We start from the raw sequence: 27,134 nt of genomic DNA, 5'->3' as shown, positions 1-27,134 counted from the left end.
CAGGAACCCGCTCCCAGCCCGCCACCTCGCCATGGCCGCGGAAGTAGACAGTAGGCCCAGGGGTCTCCCCGGCGGAGGCGCGAGCTTGGGTGCCGCCGGAGAACACATGCAGGCGGTCACCCGAAACTACATCACCCACCCCCGCATCAGTGAGTATGACCCCCAGCAGGTGTGGTCGGGTGGACTGCTGCGTCCTCAGGCCCTGCTCCTCAGCCTCAGGGTCAGAGGAGGACCCAGACCTGGGGAAACCTTCGGGGCCTTCCAAGACGAGGGGACGGAGGTCCCCAGCCCAGGGTACCCCAGAGGAGCGGCAGCGGAGTAGCTGCAGGAACCTTCCTGTGATCAGTGACCCTGCACTGAGACCCCGAGTCCACAGAGAGCTCCCAACTGCCCCCAAGAGCATGCGTATGTGTGTGTGTGCCCCTGTGTGGATGTGTTTGGGGTGTGTTCATATGCACCCCAGGATACTCAGCATGAGGAGTTGTGTGCATTCTCAGGGAGGGGAACGTGTGACCCCTTGTGTGACCTCTCGTGGTGTGTGCATTCTGGGGAAGGGCCGTGCCTGGGGGGTGTGTGTGCTCCCATCTCCACTTGGGTGATGATGTATGTGTGTGAATACGATTGTGACAACTTGAGAGTGTGTACCATCAGAAAGGAAATGTGTGAGACTGTGTGCATGCTTGTACACTTGGGTGAGGGGGTGTGTGTGTGCCAGCATGTGGGCTCACAGGGAGAACATGGATGACTGTGGTCAGATGGCATCACACGTCTGTGTGTGAGCGGCTGGGAGAAGGGCGAGTGCCTGGCACCCAGGTGTCAGGTGTGGGGGCTGTAGGGGCTGGATAGACCCTTGTGAGCTTCTAAGGGGCGTTGGGGGTTGTTCGAGTGCCTGCGTGGGCCAAGTCCAGATGTCTGGGGCCAAAAACCTGGTAAGACCCCAGGGCCAAAGCCTGTACCACCCCCGCCCATCATCTTTCCTTGTCCAAGGTCACATTCCCTGGTCTGGTATGGCAAATTACTGGATTCGCAGACACCCAGCTCACTGGAGTAAACTGGCCTGGCCGGCACCAGCTAAGCAGAGCCAGAGGCTCCCAAGAGGGTGCATATGGGGGGACTCGGGCCTAACACAGCCACCCCTCCATCTGCAGCCGACCAGCCCCACGGGGGCAGCTGAGGGTTTGGGGTGCAGCACGCCCACACCATGGAGAGCGGAGAGCGGAGCAGAATGACCAGGCCCAGGGCTCAGGGAGCAGCTCTGGGTGGGGGCACTGAGGGGCGTGGAAAACCCCAGCCAAGGAGAAGCTGAGTGGGGTCAGATTTATCACGGAGGTGCTATGGGGGCCAGGGAAGATGAAGGTCCAGACTCTCCTCTAGGGCAAAGCTGGGGTCACCAAGGCCCAGAAATGTGCAGTGACTAGGCCCCCCTTGGGTCCGAGCCCAGACCTGGAGACCTGAACAGAGTTGGTTGACCTTTGTCCAGGCCCTGTGACGGCCTCCCCCTCCCCCTGTGAGAGTGGGAGAGCTGCCTGGGTGCTGAATAGGGCTGGGTCTGAGGTCTGGCTCCCTTTCCTCCTTCCTGGAATGTGCCTCCCAGGGTGCAACCTTACCCCAGGATCCCCTCCCGCCAGTCCCCTCCCGGCCGGCTTATTTATAGTCGACAAGCCCTGGCACAACGGGCAACACCCAGGAGGTTTGACCCGGGTCTGGAAGCCCGGGCAGCAGCGTCCCCCTGGTCCACCCCATGGGGCCCCTACCCAGGTGACTGTGTTCACACCCAACAGCCGACCCAGAGTCACGGGTCAGCGCGGGGTGAGCCCCTCGCTCCACGCCTGCGTTAAAGATGTTACTGCCATGAAAAAGGCCACTCCTGTGCCTCTGCCGCACACCAGTGTCCTCCCAGCACCCACCCAGGGGCCCGGGCCGGCCGGCAGCCCACCCGAGGGAGGCTGGATTCCTCAGCTTGCTTCTGGAGTTTCCTCCAACTCCCCCCTCCTCCTCGGAAGCCTGGAGGGTTTGTTTCTCCCTGGGGGTTTGGACTCCTGTGTCTCTCTCTGCCCTCCTCTCCCTACCAGGGACTCTAAGCACTTCCAGGCTAGAGAACTTCATGTAGAGGCAGAAAGAGCCCAGGAGGAGAGCTGGGGGACCAAAGAGCCAGGGGACGGGGGTGGGGCAGCTGGTTCCCTGCTCCCCAGCTCACTTGGCCATGGGTGGGGATGATGAGCCCAGGGGAAGACTTCCTGGAGGAGGAGGTGGACTAAACAGGCCTGGGGCATCAAAAGTGATTTCTCTGCAGTGGCTGAGGGAGGGGACTGGGTCAGAAAGGAGAGTGGGGTGGAATCAGGATGGGGAGTGACTCGGCAGTATCCACCCTGGGAAGGAAGGGACCCCTTTGCCTTCCTCGGAGCTAGAGCTGTTCCGCACCGAGAGGAGGTAACCTGGGGCTTTAGCTGACTGTGTGGGGCAGAAGATGGTAGGGCGACATGTCGGGGCACACAACCAGGGCAAAGGTTAGGACGAACTGGCTGGCAGGAGGGCTGGAGCCAGGTCAGATCGCCTAGGGACTTGAGTGCCAAACCACTGGCCGCCTTGGTTTCCTCGACCAAGGGCCGGGGAGGTGACGGAGAGAGTTCCACGGTTCAGGGTCTTGGGCTGATTCTAAAAACCCTCCTAACCCCTGCCCGCCCTCCCCTAATCCCTCCAGCAGGGATCAGGGAGGAGGTGCAGGACCTGCTGCCCCAGGCTTGCCCCCCCCTTGGCCTCACGCATGGGCGCCCGCCTGAGTCCGCTCCCAGGACGCTGCAGGTGTGGCGGGCCAGCCCTAATTAGCGGAGCCCCGCTGAGCCTTTGACGGGGAAGGCGGTGGGGAGGTGGGGGCAGGCAGGGGCCCGCAGCCCGGAGAACAACCCAAAGTGTCAGCTAGGACAATGGAGAGGGGGTAGGCAGAGCAGCTGAAGGGAGTGTCTGCAAAGTCTCTGGAGGCCTGTGCCCCTCAGGGGTCTTCTGGTTCAAGCCCTGCCTCCAGCAGCATCTCCGGGGTCAGGGGCATGCCCCGGGGCTGGGGTAGGGGCTCTAAGGCCTGAGCATCACCAGACACTGTCTTGATTTGTGGTGGGCCCTCGGAGAAGTCAGCTGACTTCGTGGGCCTCGGTTTGCCACTGCATGCAATGGACACAGTCAGAGTTGGGCATGGGTGCAGACAAAAGGCCTGGCTTCCGATCAAGGACACCTTTGTTGCACAGCTACTACCTTGGCTGTGTCCAAACCAGAAAGGCTCTAAGAAAAGACACTGTCTAGTCCGACAGAGGAGACACCCCTAGTTTGAGGGGAGAGACACGATCTGCCTCAAGTAACAGACAAATTGGAAAGCAGGACTCTCTCCTGGGTGCCAGCTGTGGGGTTTCAGAGGGAAAGGACCTGGTCAGTCAAGGGCGAGGCCTTGAAGGCAGCCAGTCGCCAGAGGCTGGATGGAAATGGCCATATAACTGGATTATCTGCAATGAATAGTCCAGGCTATGCCATATGAAAGTCACTCAGTCCTGTCTGACTCTTTGTGACCCCCATGGAATTCTCCAGGCCAGAATGCTGGAGTAGGTAGCTGTTCCCTTCTCTGGGGGATCTTCCCAACCCAGGAATCGAACCCAGGTCTCCCACATTGCAAGCAGATTCTTTACCAACTGAGCCACCTGGGAAGCCCAAGAATACTGGAGTGCGTAGCCTATCCCTTCTCCAGGGGATCTTCCCGACCCAGGAATTGAACCAGGGTCTCCTGCATTGCAAGCAAATTCTTTACTAGCTGAGCTACTAGGGATGCCCCCAGTGCTGTATTCAGTCAGCAATGAGAGCCCAGCTTCAGGCCTGCCAGAAGCCTGAGAATGGGCTATGATGAGCTGGAACTTCGAGACATACCGTGTGAAATTGAGAAGTGCGGATGGAGCTCCTAGCTCCACTGCAGGCAAACACGTTGCCTGGCTCCCCCATACCCACACCCAGATCACTCCCTTCTTTGTGACCATCACCACTCCTCCCCTCCGCAGGTAGAGTTGTTGGGTATCACCAAGATGTGAAACTGGGGGGAGCCAGCTGTGAACAAAGGGAGGAAGTTGAAAGACTCGTCACCCTGGTGGAGTTAGAAATGTTTCCCTGGGGATTTCTGGATCTGGTGGGGGGCACTCTTCCTCTCCTGCACCCCCACCTCCCTGCATGCCGCCCCCCCCACTTGATCTTTCTTCAGGCTGGTCTTGGTATTTTCTCCACAGGCCGGTAAGATGCCAGCACTTCCCTGGAAATGCGGGGCCTCCCTGCCCCATGCTCCATCCCCTATCCTCGCAGTCCCCCACCTTCCCTCTGCTGGGCTCCCCAGCCCTCTCCACTCCACACAGTCCTGGTAATTCAGAGGAGTGGGCAAAATGCCACCTGGCCAGGAAGGGCATGTGTGGCTGTTGGGTGATTTTCTTGGTGGGGAGGCTGATGCCACAGCCTCTGTCCTCCCCCTCCAGAGGCGGGGCCTTCCTGTGCCTTTGCAGGCACCCCTACCTTCACAAGTCCTCTTTCACAGGGAAAGTGAGCCTGTGCCCGGCAGCCACGATGCCCTTCTCCAGGCCTCAGGACCTCCTCACCTGGGCCAGCCGTGCCCTTCGTCCAGCTCTCTGGGGGCTGCCTGGATGACCCCGTTTGACCTTAGAGCCTCAGCTCAAATGGCTCTTCCTGCAAGCTGCCTCCTTCAGCCCATTCCCACCCACCCTGCTCTTTCCATCTGTAGCAATTATTGGCAATTATTTCCTCTTTGTGTTGTGCTTAGTTCTGAGTCATGTCAGACTCTTTGCAACTCGATGGACTCTAGCCCATCAGGCTCCTCTGTCCATGGGATTCTCTAGGCAAGAACACTGGAGTGGGTTGCCATACCCACTTGGGGAAGACCCCCAACTCAGGGATGGAACTCAGGTTTTCTGTATTGCAGGGGGATTCTTTACCATCTGAGCCACTTTAGCCCCTTTTAAATTGTAGGCTCCATGTTTTATTTGCCTCCTTCATTTGCATAGCGTGGTACTGAGAAGGCCTCTAATGGTCAGGCTTGAAGGGAGAGAGGGAGGGAAGCGGAGCTTGGAGGGCAGATGTGAGAGGTCGGAGCCAGGTAACCATCTTGAGGTCTCAGCATCCAAAGGTATGAAGGAGTAGCTGGAGGGGGTCTGAGGAGGTCTGAGGGGGGTGATTAGGGCAGGGCCTTCAGGGAGCTGCAGAGGGGAACACGTCCATGCTGTCATCCCTTCCCAGGGCAGAGCCACACTGGAGCGTGAGGTGTGGGGTGCCTCCACGAAGCCACACCCCATTCGTCCTCCCTGATGGCAGGAAGAGAGGGCAATGGAGCCAGGCTTGTGGGAGGCTGGGCTGTGATCATTGCTGCTGGACAAGGATTGGGGTGGAGGGCATGGTTTTAAGAGGGAAGATACCAGAGCTTGCTTGATGGGAAGGCCACAGAGAGAGGGAGCGCTGGCCGGGGACCCCAGGGCGCAGCCCTCTCTAGAGCCTGGTTCCTGGTGCCACCGGGGTGGGCCTGGCTAAGATGGAAGATGGGAAAAGGAGAAGAGGATGGTTGAGGTGGGTGGTGGTTTGAGGGCAGGAAGGTGAGGGAGGGCCCTGGCTCGGGGCCCAAGTCCAAGAAGAACTTCTCTTTCTTGAGTTTTCCTAATTGCTCAGGAGAACCAGGCAAACATCTGTGCAAAGATCCCCTGGCACGCTTGGTCTTCCAAGCCCAAGTCCCTGGGAAAGGAACTTAGATCTCACAAAAATAAGGGGTTGACCACTGAGCCTTGGACCAGGGAGGGCGTGGGCTGGGGCATTTAGCTTCACCTGGCGGGGCAGCTGGGCAGCCAGCTTGCTGGAACCATGAGAGCAGGTAGCTGGGAGCCATGTGGTCTGATGGGAAGCATGAGGTGGGGGGGCCCCAGCCCCTGCTCTGCCACAAAAGTCTGTGACCCTGGGTAGGCTTCCACTCCTCTGGGCCCCATCCTTCTGGCCTGTTGAGAAAAGGGCTGGGCCCCTCTCCCACCGGAGGCCCTTCCAGCCTGGAAGTGACCTAGCGACCTCGAAGACACCCCCAACCATCCGCCCTGCCAGCCTCCTTCCTCCGGGTTGTCTCATTGGCACTTTGAAAGGAGCCTGGGGAAGGGATACCATGTCTCCAGGTTACAGGCAAGGGAGGGGCTCAGGGGCCCTCAGCTACCCCCTCACAGAACCAAGCAAGCTTGCTGCCTGCCAGTCCACGCTCGACTCTCTCCCCTCCCCCACAGGCACCCGATGAACCCAGCTTCATGGAGGAGCAGGGCCCTGCTGGCCTTTCTCCCTGATGCCTGGACCCCCCACCCCACTCACACACAGACTGCCCAGTCAGTGTGGGTGATGGAGAGGAGTGTGGTCCTGCCAGGGGTGGGGTGAGGGGTAGAGAGGGCAGCTCGTATCGAATCTCCAGCTTTTGGAAATGCTGTGGGTCAGAGAGGAGGGAGTGGGTGAGTGGGGGCTGAGGCCAGAGCAGCCTCAGGGATAAAAAAGACCTCTGGCTGGCTGCGGAAGGGAGGGGAGGCCTCTGCCCTGGCCCTGGCCCTCCCCCAGCCTCCTGCAGGTGTCCGAGACAGCGGGGCCCTGCGGACAGGGGCATGACCCTTACAGCAATGGTGGCTGGCCCTGTCACAGCTAATGATCCTGATGGCCTGGGTCCCGAGAGGGGTGGGGGTGGTGCTTAGAGGGAGGGGAGGCAGGGGATGATTCTCTCTGTGTGTGAGTCTGTCTGTCTGTCTGTCAGTATGAGACCCTCACCCGCCTCCCTTCCCCCAGCCTACAGGACTGTGTGCAGCGTCAATGGGCCCCTGGTGGTGCTGGACCAGGTCAAGGTAAGATTTCCATCTCTTCCCAGGGACAATTAAATCTTAGTGCTCACTGCCCCTGCGCCGATTTCTTCTAAATTGCCCTGCCCTTAGGGGTCTCCCAGGCGCCCACCTCATTCTTCCTAACCCCCCACCCTCAGTCACCCAGGGTTTCCTCCTCCCACCTTTTCTGTGGACCCCACCCTGGCCTTTAAGAGACCTGCTCCTACCAGTCATCAGCAGGGCCTACTGGGCTATCACGCCTCTTTCTTCATCAGTAGAATGGCTGTATCTAACTTCTCCCAGGGCAGGAATCTCCCACCAGTCGCTCAGGGATGTTTTTTAAAGGGAAGAGGAGGAGGTGGCAGGCAGAGGGATAGCAGCTAACTTTTCTCCAGACCTGGAGGTTTTCAAAGGTCTTCGGAATATCTCAGCCTGGGAGCCAGCAGCTGGAGTGGGAAGTGAAGAAGGCCTTGTAGCGGAGGGTGTGGGCGACTTGGTGTCCCTGGGAACTGCAGGACCATGGCAGACACTGGGAGTATTCTGAGTTCGAGGCTGGGGATTCTCGAGACAAAGAGCCCTGCAAAGCTCCCAGGTCACTCTGCGTCCCGCCACTGTTGGTTCCACCCCTGTCTCCCGCCCCACGCCACCCACACCCTAACTGGACCTGGGTGCCATCCTTGATCCCTCCCTTCCTGGACCCCCATCTGTCAGCACTCATGCTCTGTCAGCATTCTCCCACCCACTGCTCCCTTCTCAGAGCCATGGCTTCTGGGTCCCCAGCCTGGCGCCCTCCCATCCTCTGCCATGCAGTCCCAACCCCTTCCCTCCCCATGCCTTCCCCACACAGACCCTCCATCTGGTGGGGTCCTGCACACCTCTCCACGTCCCATCACTCTCCCTTCCCCACCTAGAAACCCACACTGTCTCTGTGTGGAGCTCCCATTGATGTCCCCAGGCCTTTGCACATACTCTGCCTTCTCAATGACCTTTTCCTCATCGCTTCTTCTGACTCACCTTCTCCTGGAAGCCTCTCTTAGCCTTCTGGATGGTGAGCTTGTCCCTGCTCTTGACTTTGTGTGCTGTCTTGCCAGCAGCATCCATCAAGCATTTGGTCACCAACTGGCCACATGTGGTGACCAAATCTTCTCCCTAACCCCCACAATTGGACTTGGATGGTGTTTATGAATCCCGGGCTCCCAGAGCCGCACACTGCACTTTTACTGAACACCCAGCCCATCATGCTTGCTCAGTTTGTTCAAAGGAAGGGTGAGTGAATGAATGAATGAGTTTAAGAGCGTGACTGATTATGGGCCTGTTAAAATCTGGCCCTCTTAAAAAGATCAGACCCACTCATTTCGGGAAAACAGATTCCGAGCTCATATGGACATCACAGTTGGGCCCATTAGTGTCGGGGATGTCCTGGAAAGAAGTGTGATGGAGTCAGACAGTGTGACTCAGAGTTCTTCAATTTTAATCCCAGATCATTCCACCCTTTCTATTAACTACCTGTCAATTCTAGATCAGCAGCATAAGCACCACCTGGGACCTTGTTAGAAATACGGATTCTAGGGCCCTACCCCAGACTGACAGAAACTCAGGGTGGGGCCCAGAAGCTTTTTTTCATTGCCATCCAGGTGATCTGATGTTCCCCGAAGCTTGAGAACCATCTGTCTAGGATTGTAAACCCATTTCCTCATCTATTAACTGACAATAGGGCTGTTGTGGGGATCAAATCAGATGAATGTATTGTTATTATTCCTCCTCAAGAAGAGCTAGGATATGCTGATATGCCTGATTAAATAGTCAGTGAATCTCCTGCTCCCTTGCCCACCTCCATCACACTCCCTACCTGTCAGTCTCTACAGAACGCTGCGTGGTAAGGAGAGTCAGTGTCCATACAGACATCCAATTGTCAACTGTAAATTGGTGCTGGACTATGAAACTAGAGATAGATCCCAGGCTATGCTCCTGAGATTCCTGGGCGCATCTGTAACTCTTGCAGAACATAGTAACTGCGTGATGGAGAGACTCAGAGAACCCTGGGCTTGCAGAGGGAAGGAAAGGAACCAGCAGTGATAGCCTCATAAGTGCAGGAGATGGAGAAGGCACCTTTATGCATCTCTCTCCGCTGTCTCACATCCCTTGTTCTAGAGTTGCTTGGGCAAAAATGCCATAATTCTGTCTCTATAGCGCCACCTTCTGCCCAAATTGAATCACACAGGCAATAACGCTTTCTGCTTCCATCTTCCTTAAAAGGAAAAATAGCTGGTGGGAAGAATTGTGTTGGTCAGAAGTTCTTAGGAATTCCCTGGTGGTCCAGCGGTTAGGATACAGTGCTTTCACAGTAGGGATCCAGGTTCGATCCTTGGTCAGGAAACTAAGATTCCACAACTAAGATTCCACTTGGCAAAAAATAAATACAAAGTTCTTAGCCAGGTACTAAGGGCTTGGAGATTGTATGCAAACCTTTTAAGGAAATAGTCATATGCCTGTGCACTGAAGGGGAGGGGCATAGTTTCCACAGTTTAATCTGATTTTCTAGGGTCTGTGACCCAGAAAATGCTACATCTCTGCTTTGTCAAGTATAAAATGGATTCTTCTAGATTCTTGAATAGCCACACTCCAAGACCTGATCTCACAAAAGCACACTCATACACTCACACACGTACCCTCACACACAAGTGCACAGGTTCTGCAAGCATTAAACAGGAGTCTGGATATTTCACGTCCACCTGCCTGAAATACTTTAGAGAGATTTCACTAGAGCAGTGGTTTCTGAGTCAGCAGCCTGGGTTGAGACCCAAGAATGCGCATTCCTGAGACGCTCCCAGTGGCTACTGCTGCCTGGAGGGCCAGACCACACAGAACTGCTGGTCTGGAGGATCTTTGGCGCCTATATTTTGTGTTTCCAACTGGCCCTTACTTGAGACTCATTAAGGTGAGTCTCAAACCAAATCCAGACTTGGTTCCAGATGTCTGTGGCAGCTCCCAAACTTCAGGGGAAAAGCTTGTGTGTATCAACTCAGACAAGAGTCTCCAAGGAGGAGTCCCCAGACTGCCCTGGGTGTTGTCAGGGGCAGAGGTCTGGGAGGCAGCACACCCTATACACATCCTGCCAGGCTTGCTAAGAACTTTCCAGGCCCCTGTGTCGGCCCCCTGGCTGGCTGGGATCGGGGTTGAATCTGCAGCGAAGGAGGAGGGTTGCACTTAACTGTCCACACTCCCTGCAATCCTCTTAGTAACGAACTGTGAAAATCAGGCCTGTGGCTGGGAAACAGGGTAGAAATCCAAGCTCATTGCAGCACACTGGAATTCTCTCGCTGCACACCTTGTTCGAAGTGACTAAGACCCCCCCACCCCCCACCCCCGCGCAAATAAATAACTGGCATTCTCTTCCTAAAGGATTCTGGACAGTACTCTCCATGCCTGCCCCATGCTTCTGACAGTTCTTCCTTCTGTCTGGCTGTAACCTTCCTGCTGTTTAAAGTGCATTGTCTCTGATGTTTCATCTTTCAGGGACACTCCACGTGCCAGCTCCTCTCCCCTCTCCCTCACCCCCCCCCCCCCCCCCCACACACACAGATCGGTTTTGTCACCCAGCTGCCTGTCTTCTCTTAGGCCCACTGCGTGGTTGCCTTGGGGCCCACTCGGGCCGGGGCTGTGTCCAGTATATTCCTCCTGAGGTCAGCAGCCCCCCATCTGCGCCACAGACAACGCGGCCAGTGACCGTTTGAGAGAGACACGAAGGCTCTTGGAGAGCAGGAGAGGGGAAGGAGCCAGGACTCGCACTTCACGGTTTCCCGGCCCCCAACCCCGCTAGTCCTTGCTCTCGGGCTCCCTCTTGTGATTGCGAAGCCAAAGCCGGTCCCTTCCTCGAACCTCAGAGCATTCCTCTTGGAGCGAGCTCCCTCTCTCAGGGTCCCCACCCGCGGGATCTGAGGGTGCTTGAGGGGAGAACAAGATCGCCTTCCTGGCATACTCTTTACAGGACAAAGAGGGGCCCGAGCCAGAGCTACTGTCAGAGCTGGGAAGCCTCCGGTCTCAGGTTCTACCCCAGCAGGGGTGCCCTGGAAAAGAGGACCCCGTCTTGCTCACATCCCTTTGGGGAACTGAGCCGTCCACCCCTCTTCCCTGGCCCTTACGGTCACTGGCTTGTGGACAGCAGGGAATATAACGATGGTAATGATGGTGATAGCCACATCACTGTACTTGAATATGTTTGTTTTTTTCTTCTTCTTTTTTTTTTTTTTTTTGTCCTCACGGGGCACCTCCCACATCTTAGTTCCCCGGCTAGAGATGGAACCCCAACCTCCTGTAATGAAGGGAAGTCCCCCCAACTTTTTTTTTTACACTTTAATTACGTGCACACACAAAACATGCTTTTTGTAACTAGTGAAATTAAAAACACAAAGTTAACTATTTGCTCCTGACCTCTTTATTCCCAACCTCTTGATAACCAAGTAAAGATCCTGCTATATGTGGACAAATATAAGAATGCCAGATGTTAATGTTGGTGTTTGTTAGTCTCTTAAAATGTGTGGAGTATTTCCTCCATGTGGTAGATTTTAGTTATCCTTTTTGATAATGACTGTGGTTTGGATTTACTGTGTAAATGTGAATGTACTGTGATGTACTTCCTTTTTGATAGACATTCAGCCTGTATCCAGGTTTTGCTGTTACAAATAGTACAGCAATATATCTCCCTTTTATACGGATGCCTTTATTGCTGCAGGATAGACTCTCCCAAAATAGAACTGCTGGTTCAAAGTGTATATTTCTTTTTATATAGATATTGACAACTGGGAGCAAAATTGCTTGTCCAGCAAGGCAGTGATACATGAGAGGACCCACTTCCTAGCATCTTTTCATCCCTGAATATGTGCTCACCTGTAATTTTGCCTAATAGCTAAGACTAGTTCTGTCTTGCTTCTAGTTGTGTTTCCCTGATGACTAGGGGGAGGTGAGTATCTTTCTCTGCTGACGTCTCACTTCCTTCTCCGTGAACTCTTCCAATGTATTGAGTAGTACATTTTGCTTTGTTTATTGTTCACCTTTGTCGATGGTATCTTTGTCATCCAGAAATTTCAAATGTTTATGTTATCAAAGATTTCTATTTTTTGTTGGTGGCTTCTGGATTACTTTTCTTGCTTAAAGATGTCTCTCTTATCCAGCTTTTAGCTAGATTATTCCGTAAGAAGGGAAAGAAGAAAAGTTCTTCTGGTGTTTTGTTTTAGTTTTATATTTAAATTCTTATATGCCTGGAGTCTGTTTTGTGTTTATGATGGGAGTAGATACCCAGTTACCTTAGAACCATTCGTACAACAGATTCTTTTCTCCTGTGAACTCATATGCCACGTTTGCTCTCTAATAATCTCCTAAAATCTGGGCTCTGTTTCTGAACTGTAGCCTTCCCCCATCTCTGTTTTCCTCACACCAACACTGACCACTTGACCTCAGTAGCTTTAGAGCCTGTTTTAATATCTGACAAGGCAAGTTCTCCACTCCTCATCTTTTCCATAACTGCTTTTGGATATTCTCAGACATTTAAATGATTTTAAGATCATATTTAAGTTCCAGGAGAAACAATCCATTGGGGAAGCATTGAATTTCTATCCATTTGAAAAGGATTTGAATTTTTATGATAGTAAGTCATACTGTTTTGGAAAACACCATCGCGCTCCATTTGTTCAGGGCTTGTTTTCTGTCCTTTAGTAAGATTTTATTATTTTCTTGTACTTGTTAAATTTATTTCCAGATATCTTATGGGTTTTGACCCTATTGTGAATGAAATATTTCTCTCCATTTCCTCTTCGGTTTATTGCTGGAATAGAAAAGAGAGAGATTGATTTTTTCACTTTTTGCATAAATTTTGTTGAATGATCCCTTTTAACATTCTGTGATTCTTTTGGGGATAAACACACTCTTTTTAAATTGAAGAATAGTTGATTTACAATATTTTGTTAGTTTCAGATGTGCAGCAAAGTCATTCAGTTTTGTTTTGTTTTAAGTTTAATTGAGGTATAGCAAACACACACAGAAGAAAAGTCATGACTATAAAACTTAATGAAGAGAACACAAACCAAGACTGACTCCGTTTTATTTTATTTTTCAGATTATGAGATAAATTATGAGAATGGGATTAACAGGTACAAGCTACTTAAAATAGCTAAGCAACAAAGATTTACTGTATAACAGGGAACTATATTCAAATCTTATAATAACATATAATGGAAAATAATCTGAGATTGATTGTTATATATTTATCTTATATATAGCCAAGTTTTCTTATTAATTCTGGGTGGGGTTGTTTTTATTTGGTTTCATTTTTAACTAGCTCCTCTGAAGTTTTTTAGATATACAATATCACCTGCAAATAAAGGGAATCATGTCTCTTTTTCCATTGGCATACTTTAATTTTACTTTTTATTAAAACAATTTCAAATTTATAAAAAGTTGCAAAAATAAAAATAGTACAAGGAACATCCATATACCTATTTGTTCTAGCATTTGCTCTGAATGAATGCGTGTGTGTGTGTATGTGTTCTTCTTTTTATTTTCTTTAGAGCTTTTGAGAGAAATTTATGTCCAAAACTCTAGTGTGTACTTCTGAAGAATAAGGATATCCTCTTACATAACCACAGTAGCTTTCAACATGAAATTGACACTGATACTTTTATCTAATCTACAATCTATATACCAGTTTATAAGATGACCTACTAAGTCTTTTATAGCATTTTTCTCCCTCTGGAATAGGATTCAGTCTAGGGGTGACTATCACATTTAATCATCATGTCTGTTTAGCCTTCTATAATCTGGAATGTTTCCACAGCCTTTCTTCAACATTTCTGAACCTTTCAAAAACAATCTATGGCTGATTCATGTTGCTATTTAGCAGAAAACAGTAAAAATCTGTAAAGCAATTATCCTTCAATTAAAAAAAATATTTTTTAAAAAAATAAAATTATAAAAAAAGAACATTATTTATGTTTAGTATACTTTTCAACTTTTTTTTGTCTTACTATATAAACTAAAATTTCTAAACCAATATTATGTAACAGTAGTGATATAAGCATCTCTTTCTGTGCATTACTGATTTTATTGGAAATGAAATGGGTTTAGCATTTTACCATTGACAAGGATATTCATCCTGGCTTTGGTAAATAGTCTACTATGCAAGGAGTTCCCTTCCAGTCCTGTTTTACATAGAACTACATTAGAAAACGACTGCTGAATTATATCGAAAGCCTTTTGGCTTCTATTTACATACCCCGTGCGATTTTTCTTTTAGGTTCACAAACTCCCTATTATTATGAACAATGTTGTGAAGTGTTGACTGATTCCCAAAGGTTGGTGATCTAAGCTGGCGTGGCTGGAATAAACCCTACTTGGTCATACTTGTTTATTTATTTAGTATACTATTTGATTTGACTGACCAATAGTTTATTTATAATTTCTGCCTCTATGTTTATAAGAGAAATTAGTCTATAGTTTCTTCAGGGATACTATCCATTAGATTTGGAGTTTGGGAGTTTTTCATTTTACAGTTTTGTTTTCTTCTAATCTCTATCTTCTCTCCATCTTATTGCTTTGGTTAGTTCTTCCAATAAAGCTGAATGGAATGATGATAGCAGGCAGTGTTGTTTTGCTTCTATTTTTAAAGAGAATGTTTTATACATTATACTATTTTCTATAGGTTTTGTGAGGCTACTTTTTAAGGTTAAGGAATTCCCCTTTTATTCTGTTTTCAAAGAATAGTTTTGTTCTTTTTGTTTTTGTTTTCAATCGTGGGTAGTTTTAACTTTTTCTAAAACTTGTTGAAATAATGTGTTTTTTAATCTTTTAATTCATTAATAAGGTAAACATATTAGTAGATTTTCTAATATTAGATTAACTTTGAATTCCTGGATTAATCCTAGCTTAGTCTTTTTTATTTTTCTTTGTGTGAGTGTGCATTTATCTTCATTTTTTGTTTTTTAAAATTTTTTCTTTGTTTCCTTGGTTTGTTTGTAACTTGGTCTTTTTTGGTACATTGCTGGATTTCATTTGCTAATATCTGCTTAGTAGTTTTGCATCTATGTTCATAGTTGAGATTGCCTATAATTTCCCCATTAATATCTTATTTTGTATCAAGATTATCCTTGACTCATAAAATGAATTAAGACTTGAGTTTTTCTTTCAGTGTTTTGAAGAGCTTGAGTACGTTTCAAATTATTTGTTTCTTGATTGTTACAACTCACTAATTATCTGGGACTCGTGTTTTCTTCATGGAAATAAATAGTTTATTTATCTGATATCTTGAAGATTATAGGTGTATCCTGCCTTTCTATTTTGTTTTTAATTGGATTTGATTTGCATTCTTCAAGAAATTTATTCATTTAATTTAAGATCTGAAATGCTGCATGAAGTTAGTCCTAAGTTTAAAATTATTTTTTAATAGTATTAGTACAGCTAATTTTGACTTTTTTTATTGCAACAATTATTTACTCACGTCTTTTTTCTTAGTGTTGCCAGAGATTTGTCTATTTTATTACGCTTTCAAAGAACCAGTTTGGCTTTGATGATCTTCTCTATTATGTATCTGTTTCTTGTTCAATGATCTCTGCCCTTTTATTATTCCTTCAACTTTATTTGGAATGTTAATGCTGTTCTTTTTTCTGACTTTTCATGTTGCATACGTTCAAAGCTACCTCTGCCTTTTCTCTTTTCTAATATAAGCACTTAAAACTTTAAATGTGTCACGTATACGTTGAAAGACAGTTTTTCATTTTTGTTTAGTGTTAAATGTTTTCTAACCTGATATGTAGAATGTTTCAAAGTTTCCAAACATAGGAAGTTTTTTCTCACTGTCTTTTTGTTACCGGCTTCTACCTTACTTTGCTTATAGTCAGAAAACATTGTACAGCTGGCTATCAGCTGTGGCACGAAGTGCTGTCCTTTTTATTATTTTTTGTTTCTCCTGTCATTTTACTTTTGATGTCCTCTAATGTCCAAGGAGTAATTTAAAGGAGTGCTTTAATTTCCCAGAATATTAGAAACACTGCATGGAGCGGTGCCATCTTTTCATCATTTATTTTTATTGGATTATGATTATGACTTATTCCCTGAAGTGAATCAAGGAAGCAAGATGGATGGGCAGCAAGCTGAGGGATGCCGGGCAACGCTATGTACTCTCTTCAGTACCTCCCCGGAAGAAGGCGCAGGCTGAGGACTTAGCACTCCTGGTGCTGACCAGAGCTGAGGACCAGGGTTAGAGGGGAGGGGCTGCCGCTCAGCCCAGCTTCTATGGCTCAGCCCGTAGCCTGCTCTAGAACTCGGCTCCTGAAGCACACGCAGACAGCAGAGCTTGGGGATTCCCACCGGGCAGCCCTCCACCTGCCCATCTGTGATCCTGGAGGGGCAGACTGATCGTTTTTTTAAATTGAGTTATAATTTATATGCTATAAACTTCGCTCTTTTCAAGTGTATAGTTCAGTGGGTTTTAGTCTATACACAGACTTGTGCAACCGTCAGCAGTACTTGATTCCAGAACATTCTCATCACCTGCGAGAAGCCCTGCACCTGTTAGTTTCTCCGCCAGCGCCCAGCGATCACTGGTCTTTTTGCTTTGTGGATTGGACCGTCTGGACATTCCGTGTCAGTGGAACCACATCCTCTGTGGCTTGCCGTGTCTGGCTTCTTTCACGTAGCATGATGTTTTCAAGGTTCATCTGTGTTGTGGCCTGTATCAGCACTTCATGCCTTTTTAAAGCTGACTTGTATTCTACTGCATGGATATCCCACCTTTGTTTATCCAGTTATCAGTTTGTGGACTTTGGGGTTAGTTTCACTTTTTGCCTATTATAAATAATGCTGCTATGAACCTTCACATGCAAGTCTTTATGTGGATAAGTGTTCCCATTTCTCTTGGGTATACACCTGGGGGTGGAATTGTTGGGTCACATTGTAACTCTATGTTTAACCTTTTCAGAAACTGCCAGACTATTTTCCAAAGTGGCCACACATTTTTGCCCTCCCACCATCAGTGTCTGAGCGTTCCAGTTCCGCCACAACCTTAACACGTGTTATTATCTGTCTTTATTAGAGTCATGAGTGTGAAGTGCTATCTCATTGTGTGTACCCATTTCTTTAATGACTAATTAGTTTGTGCTATTTACTTAGTCGCTCAGTCGTGTCCAACTCTTTGTGACCCCACGGACTGTAGCCAGCCAGGCTTCTCTGTCCATGGCGAGTGTCCAGGCAAGAATACTGAATTGGGTTGCCATGCCCTTCTCTAGGGGATCTTCCCACCCCAGGGATCGAACCCAGGTCTCCTGCATTGCAGGCAGATTCTTTACCAGCTGAGATACCAGGGGAGCTCAATGACTAATTAGTTGGGCATATGTATATCTTCTTTGGAGAAATGTTTATTTAGATCCTTTGCCAGTTTAAAATAGCACATTCATCTTTTTTAATTAACAAATTAGCTTTTGGCCGCCCTGGGTCTTGCTGCACACGGGCTGTCTCCAGTTGTGGTGAACAGGGGCTCGTTTCTGGTTGCGGTACTCTGGCTTCCCGCTGCGCTGGCTTCTTTGTTGCAGAACACGGGCTGTAGTGCGCGGGCTTCAGTAGTTGTGGCTCACGGGCTTAGTTGCCCCATGGCTTGCAGATCCTCCTGGGCCAAGGATCAGAGCTGTGTCCCCTGCATTGGCAGGCGGATTCTTAACCACTGGACCACCAGGGAAGTCCAGTATTTGTCTTTTTACTGTTGAGTTGTAAGATTTCTTTATATATTCCAGATATCGGCCTGATTCTAACACTAAGAATGAATACCTCTCTTGATCTTAACCAAAAGAGAAGTGATTGCCTGATTCTTTTTATTCCTGAAGACTGTGAGGACTACACATGAATTGATCCCAGCCCCGTGACTAGGGAAAGATTGCCACTGGTAGATGGGGACACATGGGAGCCAAGGAGAGCAGTGTGTTCATCATTAGTCCCCAGGGGCAGAAACAATGGTCAGGAGACCTAAACAGCCATAATAACAACTACATTTTATTGAGCTGTTAAAAGGTCCCAGCGTCAGATAATGACTTACCACAGAGTACATATTCCTTCTCACAGCAGCCCTATGAAATAGGGGTTAGTATTATTCCCACTTTAAAGATGAGGAAAGTAAGGCTCAGAGACATCATGTAACTTCCACAAGGTCACACAGCTTCTAAGTGTCAGAGTTTCAATTCTAACCCTGGTCTTCCAACTCTAAAGTCAGTGATCCTACCCACCCAAGTATACTGCCTTGCAAACAGAATTCAAACTTTCCACTTAACCAGTCTCTCAAGCTCATTTCCAAGAGTGTCTGGGCACAAGATGGGAGAAAGGAGCTTGAGACTGGGGAAGGCTGGGGAGGAGACAGGGAGGAGTGTCTCTCTGTCTCTCTGTCTCACTGTCTGTTCTCACTGTCACTCTGGGCTGCTCTCCCCTCCTACCAGTTTGCCCAGTATGCTGAGATTGTCAACTTCACCCTCCCCAACGGGACTCAGCGGAGTGGGCAAGTGCTCGAGGTGTCTGGAACCAAGGCAATTGTGCAGGTAAGTGGTGTCACTAAGATGTTTCTGGTTGAATAAATGAATGAACCCACAAAGTGTCCACACTCTCATGAACTCCAAAGGCAGAAAATGGCCTGTTTTCCCTGAAAGCACCTTGCCCAGAGCTGGACACAAAGGGAGCCTAGAATGGGAGGCCCCATTCTCCCCAGCAAACCCCCTCTTAAAGTAACTAACCTCTTATCCTGTAGGTGTTTGAAGGGACCTCTGGGATTGATGCCCAGAAGACCACCTGCGAATTCACAGGGGACATCCTACGGACCCCAGTGTCAGAGGACATGCTGGGTGAGGGGTAGGGTTGGGGGGTGGAGCGCCCCTCTCTCCGTCCAGTCCAGCGTCCCTGACCAAGTGCTTAACAGACCGTGCTGTTGTTGCCTCCCCACCTGTCTGCCTCCCCTGGGAGCCCTCTGAGGTCAGAGGTTGTACCTTCTCTTTGACCCCCAACCTGCGCTCAGGGCCTGACGTACAGCAGGTGTTCAGTACATGAAGAAGGCAACTTCAGTAAACTAGAGGACGAGGACGTTTGGGGTCAAGCTGGAGTGAACTGCGCATCCCCTAGTTCTCTCCCAAGATCTGCCATCCCTGGCTCTCTCCTCTCTCCAGCTCTAGAAAGCCCTTATTTGAGTCATTGTCCCAGCCAAGGTCTTGCCTATAAAGGTTTCCAGGAGAGGAGGGAAGGCCCCCAAGGAGAAAGTCACTGTAGCCAGCCCCCTGGGGGTCACTGAGGGCTGAGGGCTGAGGGCAGGGGGACATGGTGTATTGGGAGAGGAGGGACAGGTGGGAGCTGGTGGTGGTGTGGAGGGTGAGCAGCAGTGAGAGACCCAGGGCTGGTCCTGAGCATTCTCCAAGCCCCCTCATCCACCCCCAGGTCGGGTTTTCAACGGCTCAGGCAAACCCATTGACAAGGGGCCAGTGGTCATGGCAGAGGACTTCCTGGATATCAACGGTAAGTGAGGCTTTGGCCAGCTCCCAGGACCCAGCTTCCAACCACCTTTCCCCACCCCAGTCACAGCCTGTATCACCTCACACTCGGAAGTTCGGCCTCAGACATTGCCCAGGGTTCTCCCCCAGGACTGGTCAGACCAACAGGCAGATCAGGTGAGATACCACAGCAGCAAAGGCCTCCCTGTCCGGGGCCAGCGGCACTTCACGTCCCATTCCTATAAAATGCCATCATCATTGTGCAAATTCCCCACATGCCCAAGACCCTCTGCCACTTCTAACGTGCCTAGATGGTACCATCCAACAGAGCAATGGGCTGTGGTTTTTATTTAAATACAAACTAATTCAAACGAAATAAAATTTCATGTCACAACCCCACTGCACGTGCTCAGTAGCCACAGGTGGCCAGGCCTGCATCCTGAGCAGCGCAGTTAGAGCACGTCTCCATCATCGAAGAAAATTCTGTCCCGCAGTGCTCCTGGGGCAGGGCTGGGGGCGGTACATGGGGAAGGGCCTGAATGCTCCTGCAGGGCCTGTGACTGCCGTCTCCCAGGCCAGCCTATCAACCCCCACGACCGCATCTACCCTGAGGAGATGATCGAGACAGGCATCTCGCCCATCGACGTCATGAACAGCATTGCCCGTGGTCAGAAGATCCCCATCTTCTCAGCAGCTGGGCTCCCCCACAATGAGGTGAGGACTGTGTGGGGCCTGCAGGCACGACCAAGGGGAAGGGAAGGAGCAGAGGCCAGAGCTCGTGGGCCAGCAAGGGCGCCTCCTGTGTGGAGCGGGCAGGGGCCAGCGGAGCTAGGGCCACCAGCAGCTGTCTTGTGGCAGCTCCGGGCCTCAGGGCTGCACAGGCCCCCTGTGGTGTCCCCAGACAGATCTGCAAGCCTCCTTCCTGAGTGAGTGGGGCCCCCACTGGTTCACGAGAGAGCCCACACGTAACCTCAGTGTTGAAAGTCCTGCTCAGCTGAGAAGACAGCTCTACCCGCTGGTCCTCAGGGTGCTCTTTACTCACCTGCACTGAGCAAACCCCACCTCATGCCAGCCCCACAACTGTGTGGAACTTCTCTGGGAAAGTTTCCTACCCTACCCCCACCACCAAGAGCCAACAGCCCAGTTCTTCCCAGAGCAGCTGGGGTGACAAGGTTTCTAGATGGTCCCCACTGACCACCCACCCCCACAACTCCTGGATGCACCCCAGCGCACCTTCAAAATGCCCGGAGTGATTGGATGGTCTAAGTGTCCCTGACTCCTGCCTACACACATGCTCATCCTGGATCTGGTAACCCCACACACCGCTGGCCCCAGAGACACCCCAGCATGGGGCGGGGGGACAGGGGTTTCTGAAGGACCTAGTTGCCCCAAACTCGAGGTAGGTAGTTGTTCCTTGGAACTGTTTTTCCACCCTGCTCTTCATGACAGGCACCCTGGGCTGGGGCAGCCCCTCCCCTGGGAGCGGCTATAGGACCCAGGGTAGCCCTTCCATGTGTGACCTTGGGTCCCTCCCACCTAAGGCCTCAGCAGGAGGATGGACAGAGCATCGCCCTGCCCACACTTCTCATTGGTGCCCAGAGGCGCTGGCTCAGGCTCCAGTTCTAATGTCCTTCCTTCTGTCCCCAGATCGCCGCTCAGATCTGCCGCCAGGCTGGGCTGGTGAAGAAGTCCAAGGCCGTGCTGGACTATCATGACGACAACTTTGCCATCGTCTTTGCAGCCATGGGGGTAAGAGAGGTTGGGCAGATGGCAAGTTCTGTAGGCGGCGGGCGGGCCCTTGGCCCCTTGGCCCCAGGCATACCCAGTCTAAGGGGGGAGGAGTTATCCTACTCACTGAGGGCCTGGCCTGTCTGTTGGGAGAGGCAAGAGTGTGAATGGGGGCTGGGAAGTGTGCCCCCACAGCAGCCCCAAGAGGATTCTGGGGCAGCTGGGAAAGGAGGAAATTAGGGGAGAAAAGATGGCTTTGGGACGGAGAACCCAGGGGCGCTCAGAGGAACAAGAGGTTTAGCGGGCCAGGTGAGGAGCAGAGTGACACCGAGCAGCTCGGCCTGACGTCCAAACCTCTCTCTGGGGTTTTGATGAGACCCCACTGACTGATAGCTGGTAATAGCTATACTATACTATAGTAATAGGCTTTGCTGGAAGAGATGGGAGGGGCCTGGCCTCACCTCCAGCCCTCCCTGCCGTGTGTCCAGGTGAACATGGAGACAGCCAGGTTCTTCAAGTCTGACTTCGAGCAGAACGGCACCATGGGCAACGTCTGCCTCTTCCTGAACTTGGCCAACGACCCCACGTGAGCACCCACACTGCCTGTAGGCAGCAGGCCCTGCCCCTTTCCAAAACCCGGAGCCCAGGTCTCAGGCTTCGCCAGAGCTGGGAGAGCAACCCCTCATTGTGCAGATGGGGAAACTGAGGCTGGGGAAGAGGTGGGGACAGTGCAGGAGGAGATAGCGAGAGCCAGACCACCGCTTGCTGGCCGCCTGAAGCCCGTCCACCCTCCCTACAACCTGCCTCCAGCCACTGCCCCAAGTCAGGGCTCCTCATCTTAGACTTGCTTCCGCAAGGTCACCACTAAAGAGGTATTTCCCTAAACCATTTGCTTAGAAAAACTGCCATTTTAAAAGTTGAGAAAATGTGAATTTAAATCTGTAGGTCAGGTGATGAAAACCAAAAACCTAATACTAATAATAACCTAATACTAATAACCTAACCAATAACCAAAAACTGTCCTGGGAGCTGAAGGTACTCCAGAAACTAGGGAGCAGAGCTCAGGAGGCCCAGATGGTATCCTAAAGAAAAGTGCCATGGGCACAGGGCCTGGGGTCTGAGTGCCTGGAGCGGGAGGAAGGGCCCTGGAGCACTCACGGTGGAAGGCGCTGCAAGGCAGGCAAGTATATGGCCCGCATGTGTGCTCAGGAACGGAGAGGGGAATAGGAAGGAAGGAACCCTGAGGACACAGAGAGTGGGAGCCTTCTGGCTGACCCAAGCCCAGGTGCCCTTGGGGAGGGATATGCAGAGCGCCAGCTGCTGAGCTCTGACACGCCATCTGCCCTCCAGGCCCTGCCTGGCCCTTTCACCCAGCTCCCTGCCTGCCTGCCCCAGCCTCTGTCCCTGTTCCCACCTTGAACAGCAGGATGTGGTTGAGGGCCCAGTCTCCCAGGAACCATGGCCTGGACCTGGGGACTAGGGGCTAGGGCTCATCTTCCCCAGTCTTCTGCTGCTGTGCACTGTACCAGCTTCCAAGTTCACTCTCCACGCAGCACGGGGGCTAAAGGGAGCACAGGCCTGGCCTCCAGGTGCTCTAACCATTGGCCATACCTGCAGGATCGAGCGGATCATCACCCCACGCCTGGCACTGACCACAGCAGAGTTCCTCGCCTACCAGTGTGAGAAGCACGTGCTGGTCATACTGACGGACATGAGTTCCTATGCGGAGGCCTTGCGGGAGGTGAGTTGGCTGGCGAAGGGGGTCAGGCTCAGCGCCCCCTAGTCATGAGCCCAGAGCTGGCCCACACAGGCCCACCCCCATCCCATTCCTTGTGGTCACTGAACCCCCCATGCTCCTTCCTTGTATCATCCCCTTACCCCAAGGCCCATGGGTATTTCAGGTCTCAGCTGCCAGAGAGGAGGTGCCCGGGCGCCGAGGCTTCCCTGGGTACATGTACACTGACTTGGCCACCATCTACGAGCGGGCGGGCCGCGTGGAGGGCCGGGGCGGATCCATCACTCAGATCCCCATCCTCACCATGCCCAATGACGGTGAGCCACCTCCCTGCCCACTGCCCCTGCAGTCCCCTGCCCTCCCGTCCCACCCAGACACTGACAGGACCCATGCTTCTTTCCATGGATGCACAATAGCTCCACTCCTCCAGCAGGGTAGGCACTGTCCCTTCCTTGCCTCCATCTGTCACCCACTCCTGTGAGGGCATAGAACCTACATGGCCCAGCGTGGGTGGAGACCTGAGCACCATCTGTACTGACACCAGTGCTTCTCCTTGCAGATATCACCCACCCAATCCCAGACCTGACGGGCTTCATCACAGAGGGACAGATCTACGTGGACAGACAGCTTCATAACAGACAGGTACCATACCCTCTCTACCCACTTCCAACTCTCTCCACCATCTCCAAAGACAATGACTAGTAACCAGTATACCGCTTCCCACTGCACTTCACCTCTAGTGAATGAGGAGGGGCCAGGCAAGGCTAACCCCAAACAGGAGCTAATCCCCATGAAGACAGTTTGGTCCCCAGAAAGAAGACAAGTCTGGGTGGAGTCCAGCCTCCTTGGCTGTGGGATCTTTAGAAAATCATTTAATCTCTCTAATCCTCAGTTTCCACATCTGTAAAATGGGAATGATAATACGTATCACACAGTTGCATTGTGGAGAACAAAATAAATTGGTGGGAATTTCCTGGTGGTCCAGTGGTTAGGACTCCATGCTTCCATTGCTAGGGGGCACAGTTTCAATACCTGGTTACATGTCACCTAGTACAGCCCCCCAACCAAAAATCCAAAACAACAAAAAAGTATACAGTATAAAAGTATATATAGATATAGAAAGCATCTAGCAGATCATAGATACAAAATAAATGCCAATTCTCTTTTCTTTCCAGTAGTTTGCTTTACTGAGACAAGTAGGTGGTGAACAATATGCCTGTCCCATCTGAGGTTAAAGGTCACCCCCATGACTGTTTCCTCTTTGTTTGGCAGCTTCTTCCCTTGCAGCTAAGAGCTATTAAGTTTCAACTCGTTTTCATCTCAATAATAATCAAAAGTTTTGAAATAGTTAGACTTTCATGAACTCCCCCCTCCATTCTGTCTAGGCACACACATCTAGACGCCTGTATACCCAAGCGTCAGGATTTGTGCGAGATAAAGGGGGAAGGGTGTGACCAGCCCATCTTTCTGTGGGATGAATAAGGACCAGTCTCAGGAGAACCACAGAGGGAGGGAAGACAAATAGAGGTGGGAAGGAGGGGAAAATTCGGACCCTGCCTTCTGCCACTCCCTGTTTCGGCTCCCCCCAGATCTACCCCCCCATCAACGTCCTCCCTTCCCTGTCGCGGCTGATGAAGTCCGCCATTGGGGAGGGGATGACCAGAAAGGACCATGGAGATGTCTCCAACCAGTTGGTAAGGAGTGAGTCCAAGGGCTGGTGGGAAGCTAGTTTCAGAAGCTGGAGGCTGGAGCCTTAGTTGGATCACGAGCTTTTCTTCTGGCAAACAATCCCTCCCCTTTTGGGGTCCCCGGACGCACAGTCAGATGGGGGAACACGGGACTCCTGCGGTAAGCCTGCCGTGACTGCTGATCCCCTCACCCCCGCCCCGCCCCCCTCACCCAGTATGCCTGCTACGCCATCGGGAAGGATGTGCAGGCCATGAAGGCAGTGGTGGGAGAGGAGGCGCTCACTTCCGAGGATCTGCTCTACCTGGAATTCCTGCAGAAGTTTGAGAAGAAGTTCATCAACCAGGGTGAGGCGCGTTGGGGGCATTCAGGCAGCAACCGCCTTGCTCCCACACACACACACACACACACACACACACACACACACACCCTTGACACTCCTGCTCTGTCCGTAGGTCCCTACGAGAAACGCTCGGTGTTTGAGTCTTTGGACCTGGGCTGGAAGCTGCTGCGCACCTTCCCCAAGGAAATGCTGAAGCGCATCCCGCAGAACATCATCGATGAATTCTTTTCCCGCGAGGGGGCGCCGCAGGACTCCGAAGCCGACACTGCGCTGTAGCCCCGCCCGCAAGCTGGCCCCGGAGCAGGGTCCAGGGACCGCCTTCGTCCATCCCATCCTCACGGTCCACACACTTTAACCAACTCCGTGCTCACCCTCAGCCCGCCATGGGCTATGAGGAGAGAGGAGGCCGCTTCTACATTCCAGTCCTTTCCCTGGATTCCCCGAATTGAGAACCCGAAGGTGGTTAAGCCTGTATTCTCTGTCTTGTTCTGATAGGAGCATTTGTATTTTAAAAGTAGGCCCCATCCGTTTAGAATTTATCTCATGTAAAAACAAGATTGGTAAAACATTGATGATTGTTGGAGCTGAGGGTGATGGATTCGTGAGGTTCACTAAACTATTCTCTCTACCTTAAAAAGAAAAAACACATTAGTGTCTTAACCAATAACAACATAATTCTTCTTAGGGAAATATTTATCTTCCTTGTAAAGTATCTTGATAGGTATCTTAGGAATGTGAGGTCATGGGCCATAGAAAGCACAGTCTCAAGACCACAAAAGATGTCTGCCTAGGATATGCCAGAAAGGAATTTGGTTTGCTCTAGGGGAGTTGCTGGGGAGATAGCCTGAAGTGCCCCCAGTTAAAAACCAGGATACTGATGTTCCTTGGAAAACTGCCCACTCTTCTGTAATGCCCTCCCTTCCTGCCTCCTCTGTCCCATCTACGGTGAAGTCATGAATGCTTCCTAAAAGGCAGGGAAGGCTGGGAAGGTAGATCTTCAGCAAAAGGCTGTGTCCCGTTTCTGGGTCAGTGTGTTATGGAACCAGGCTGGAATTCTTGGATCAAGAGCTGACACCAGGGACTTCCTGGCAGTCCAGTGCTTAGGACTTTGGCTTCCAACGCAGGGGATGAAGCTGAGATCCTGCATGCCTTTCCACCAAAACAAAACAAAACAAAACAGAAGCAATATCAAATTCAAAAAAGACTTTAAAAATGATCCACATAAAAAAAAAAAGAGCTGACACCAAAGGAGGCCCTGAGAATAAAATTGCCATCCCCAGGACAATTTATAGCCATTTTAGGGAAAGCTTTTGGGTGTCCACAGGGCACAGGGTTGTTTTTACTTACTAATAGCTTTATTGAGATATGATTCACATACCATACAATTTACCTATTTATAATTGTACAATTCAGCAACTTTTAGTGTATTCAGAGAGCTGAGCAATCATCAGGACAACCAATTTTAGAACACCTTCATCACCTCAAGTAGAAACCCTATAGCCTGAGTTATCCCTCCTCAAACCCCTCTTCTACCCCTTCCCCAGTCCAAGGTAATCATTAATCTTTCTATTTCTGTAGCTTTGCCTATGCTGGTCAACTCATATAAATGGAATCATATGATATGTGGTCTTTTGTGTCTGGCTGATTTCTCTTAGCATAATATTTTCAAGGTTCATGTAGTAGTATGTATCAGTACTTCATTCCTTTTTATTGCTAAGTAATATTCCACAGTATGGATATACCTTTTATCTATTTATCCATATATGGACATATGGTTGCTTCCACTTTTTCACTATCATAAATGATGTTGCTCTGAACAATCATGTACAAGTTTTTGTGTGGACATATGTTTTTATAAATGGGTATCAGATAGTGACTCTGTAACCATTTGTGGAACTGCTGCTGCTGCTGCTAAGTCACTTCAGTCATGTCCAACTCTGTGTGACCCCATAGACGGCAGCCCACCAGGCTCCACCGTTCCTGGGATTCTCCAGGCAAGAACACTGGAGTGGGTTGCCATTTCCTTCTCCAGTGCATGAAAGTGAAAAGTGAAAGTGAAGTTGCTCAGTTGTGTCTGACTCTTCGCGACCCCATGGACTGCAGCCTACCAGGCTCCTCCGTCCATGTGATCTTCCAGGCAAGAGTCCTGGAGTGGGTTGCCATTGCCTTCTCCATTTGTGGAACTACCAGATTGCAAAGCTACTTCCAAAAGTGGCTGCACCATGATACATCCCCTAGCAATGTAAAAGGGTTCCAATTTCTTTACATCCTCAAGTTGT

The 27,134-nt window shown here is 50.5% G+C and overlaps 1 protein-coding gene across 4 annotated transcripts; it reads left to right on the top strand.

Moving 5' to 3' along the window:
• Window positions 1-25,471, top strand: ATP6V1B1 (ATPase H+ transporting V1 subunit B1). 4 transcript variants are annotated; one of them, XM_055539715.1, is made up of 14 exons: window positions 1-149; window positions 6,829-6,884; window positions 18,329-18,427; window positions 18,634-18,727; window positions 19,311-19,388; window positions 19,938-20,077; window positions 21,011-21,112; window positions 21,580-21,677; window positions 22,709-22,832; window positions 22,993-23,143; window positions 23,386-23,468; window positions 24,416-24,520; window positions 24,730-24,859; window positions 24,968-25,471. In XM_055539715.1, exons 1-14 carry the CDS (start codon window positions 32-34, stop codon window positions 25,129-25,131), a joined length of 1,542 nt encoding a protein of 513 aa, XP_055395690.1. In that variant the 5' UTR covers window positions 1-31; the 3' UTR covers window positions 25,132-25,471. The 4 variants fall into 4 exon arrangements, with proteins under 4 accessions (XP_055395690.1, XP_055395691.1, XP_055395692.1 ...); XM_055539716.1 differs by lacking the exon at window positions 1-149 and adding an exon at window positions 5,007-5,161; XM_055539717.1 differs by lacking the exon at window positions 1-149 and adding an exon at window positions 5,047-5,131.
• Window positions 25,472-27,134: the final 1,663 nt, after the last annotated feature.

Source organism: Bubalus kerabau, chromosome 11, assembly GCF_029407905.1.
Source record: "Bubalus kerabau isolate K-KA32 ecotype Philippines breed swamp buffalo chromosome 11, PCC_UOA_SB_1v2, whole genome shotgun sequence".
In the NCBI taxonomy this organism is placed as follows: domain Eukaryota; kingdom Metazoa; phylum Chordata; class Mammalia; order Artiodactyla; family Bovidae; genus Bubalus; species Bubalus kerabau.
This window is presented reverse-complemented; position numbering and strand designations above follow the sequence as displayed.

Excerpts from the sequence above, each read along its gene's own strand:
- ATP6V1B1 (XM_055539715.1), top strand. The coding sequence starts at position 32 with ATGGCCGCGGAAGTAGACAGTAGGCCCAGGGGTCTCCCCGGCGGAGGC. Across the intron at positions 6,885-18,328 it reads TGGTGCTGGACCAGGTCAAG|TTTGCCCAGTATGCTGAGAT; the intron begins GTAAGATTTCCA and ends CCCTCCTACCAG. Across the intron at positions 22,833-22,992 it reads ATGCGGAGGCCTTGCGGGAG|GTCTCAGCTGCCAGAGAGGA; the intron begins GTGAGTTGGCTG and ends TGGGTATTTCAG.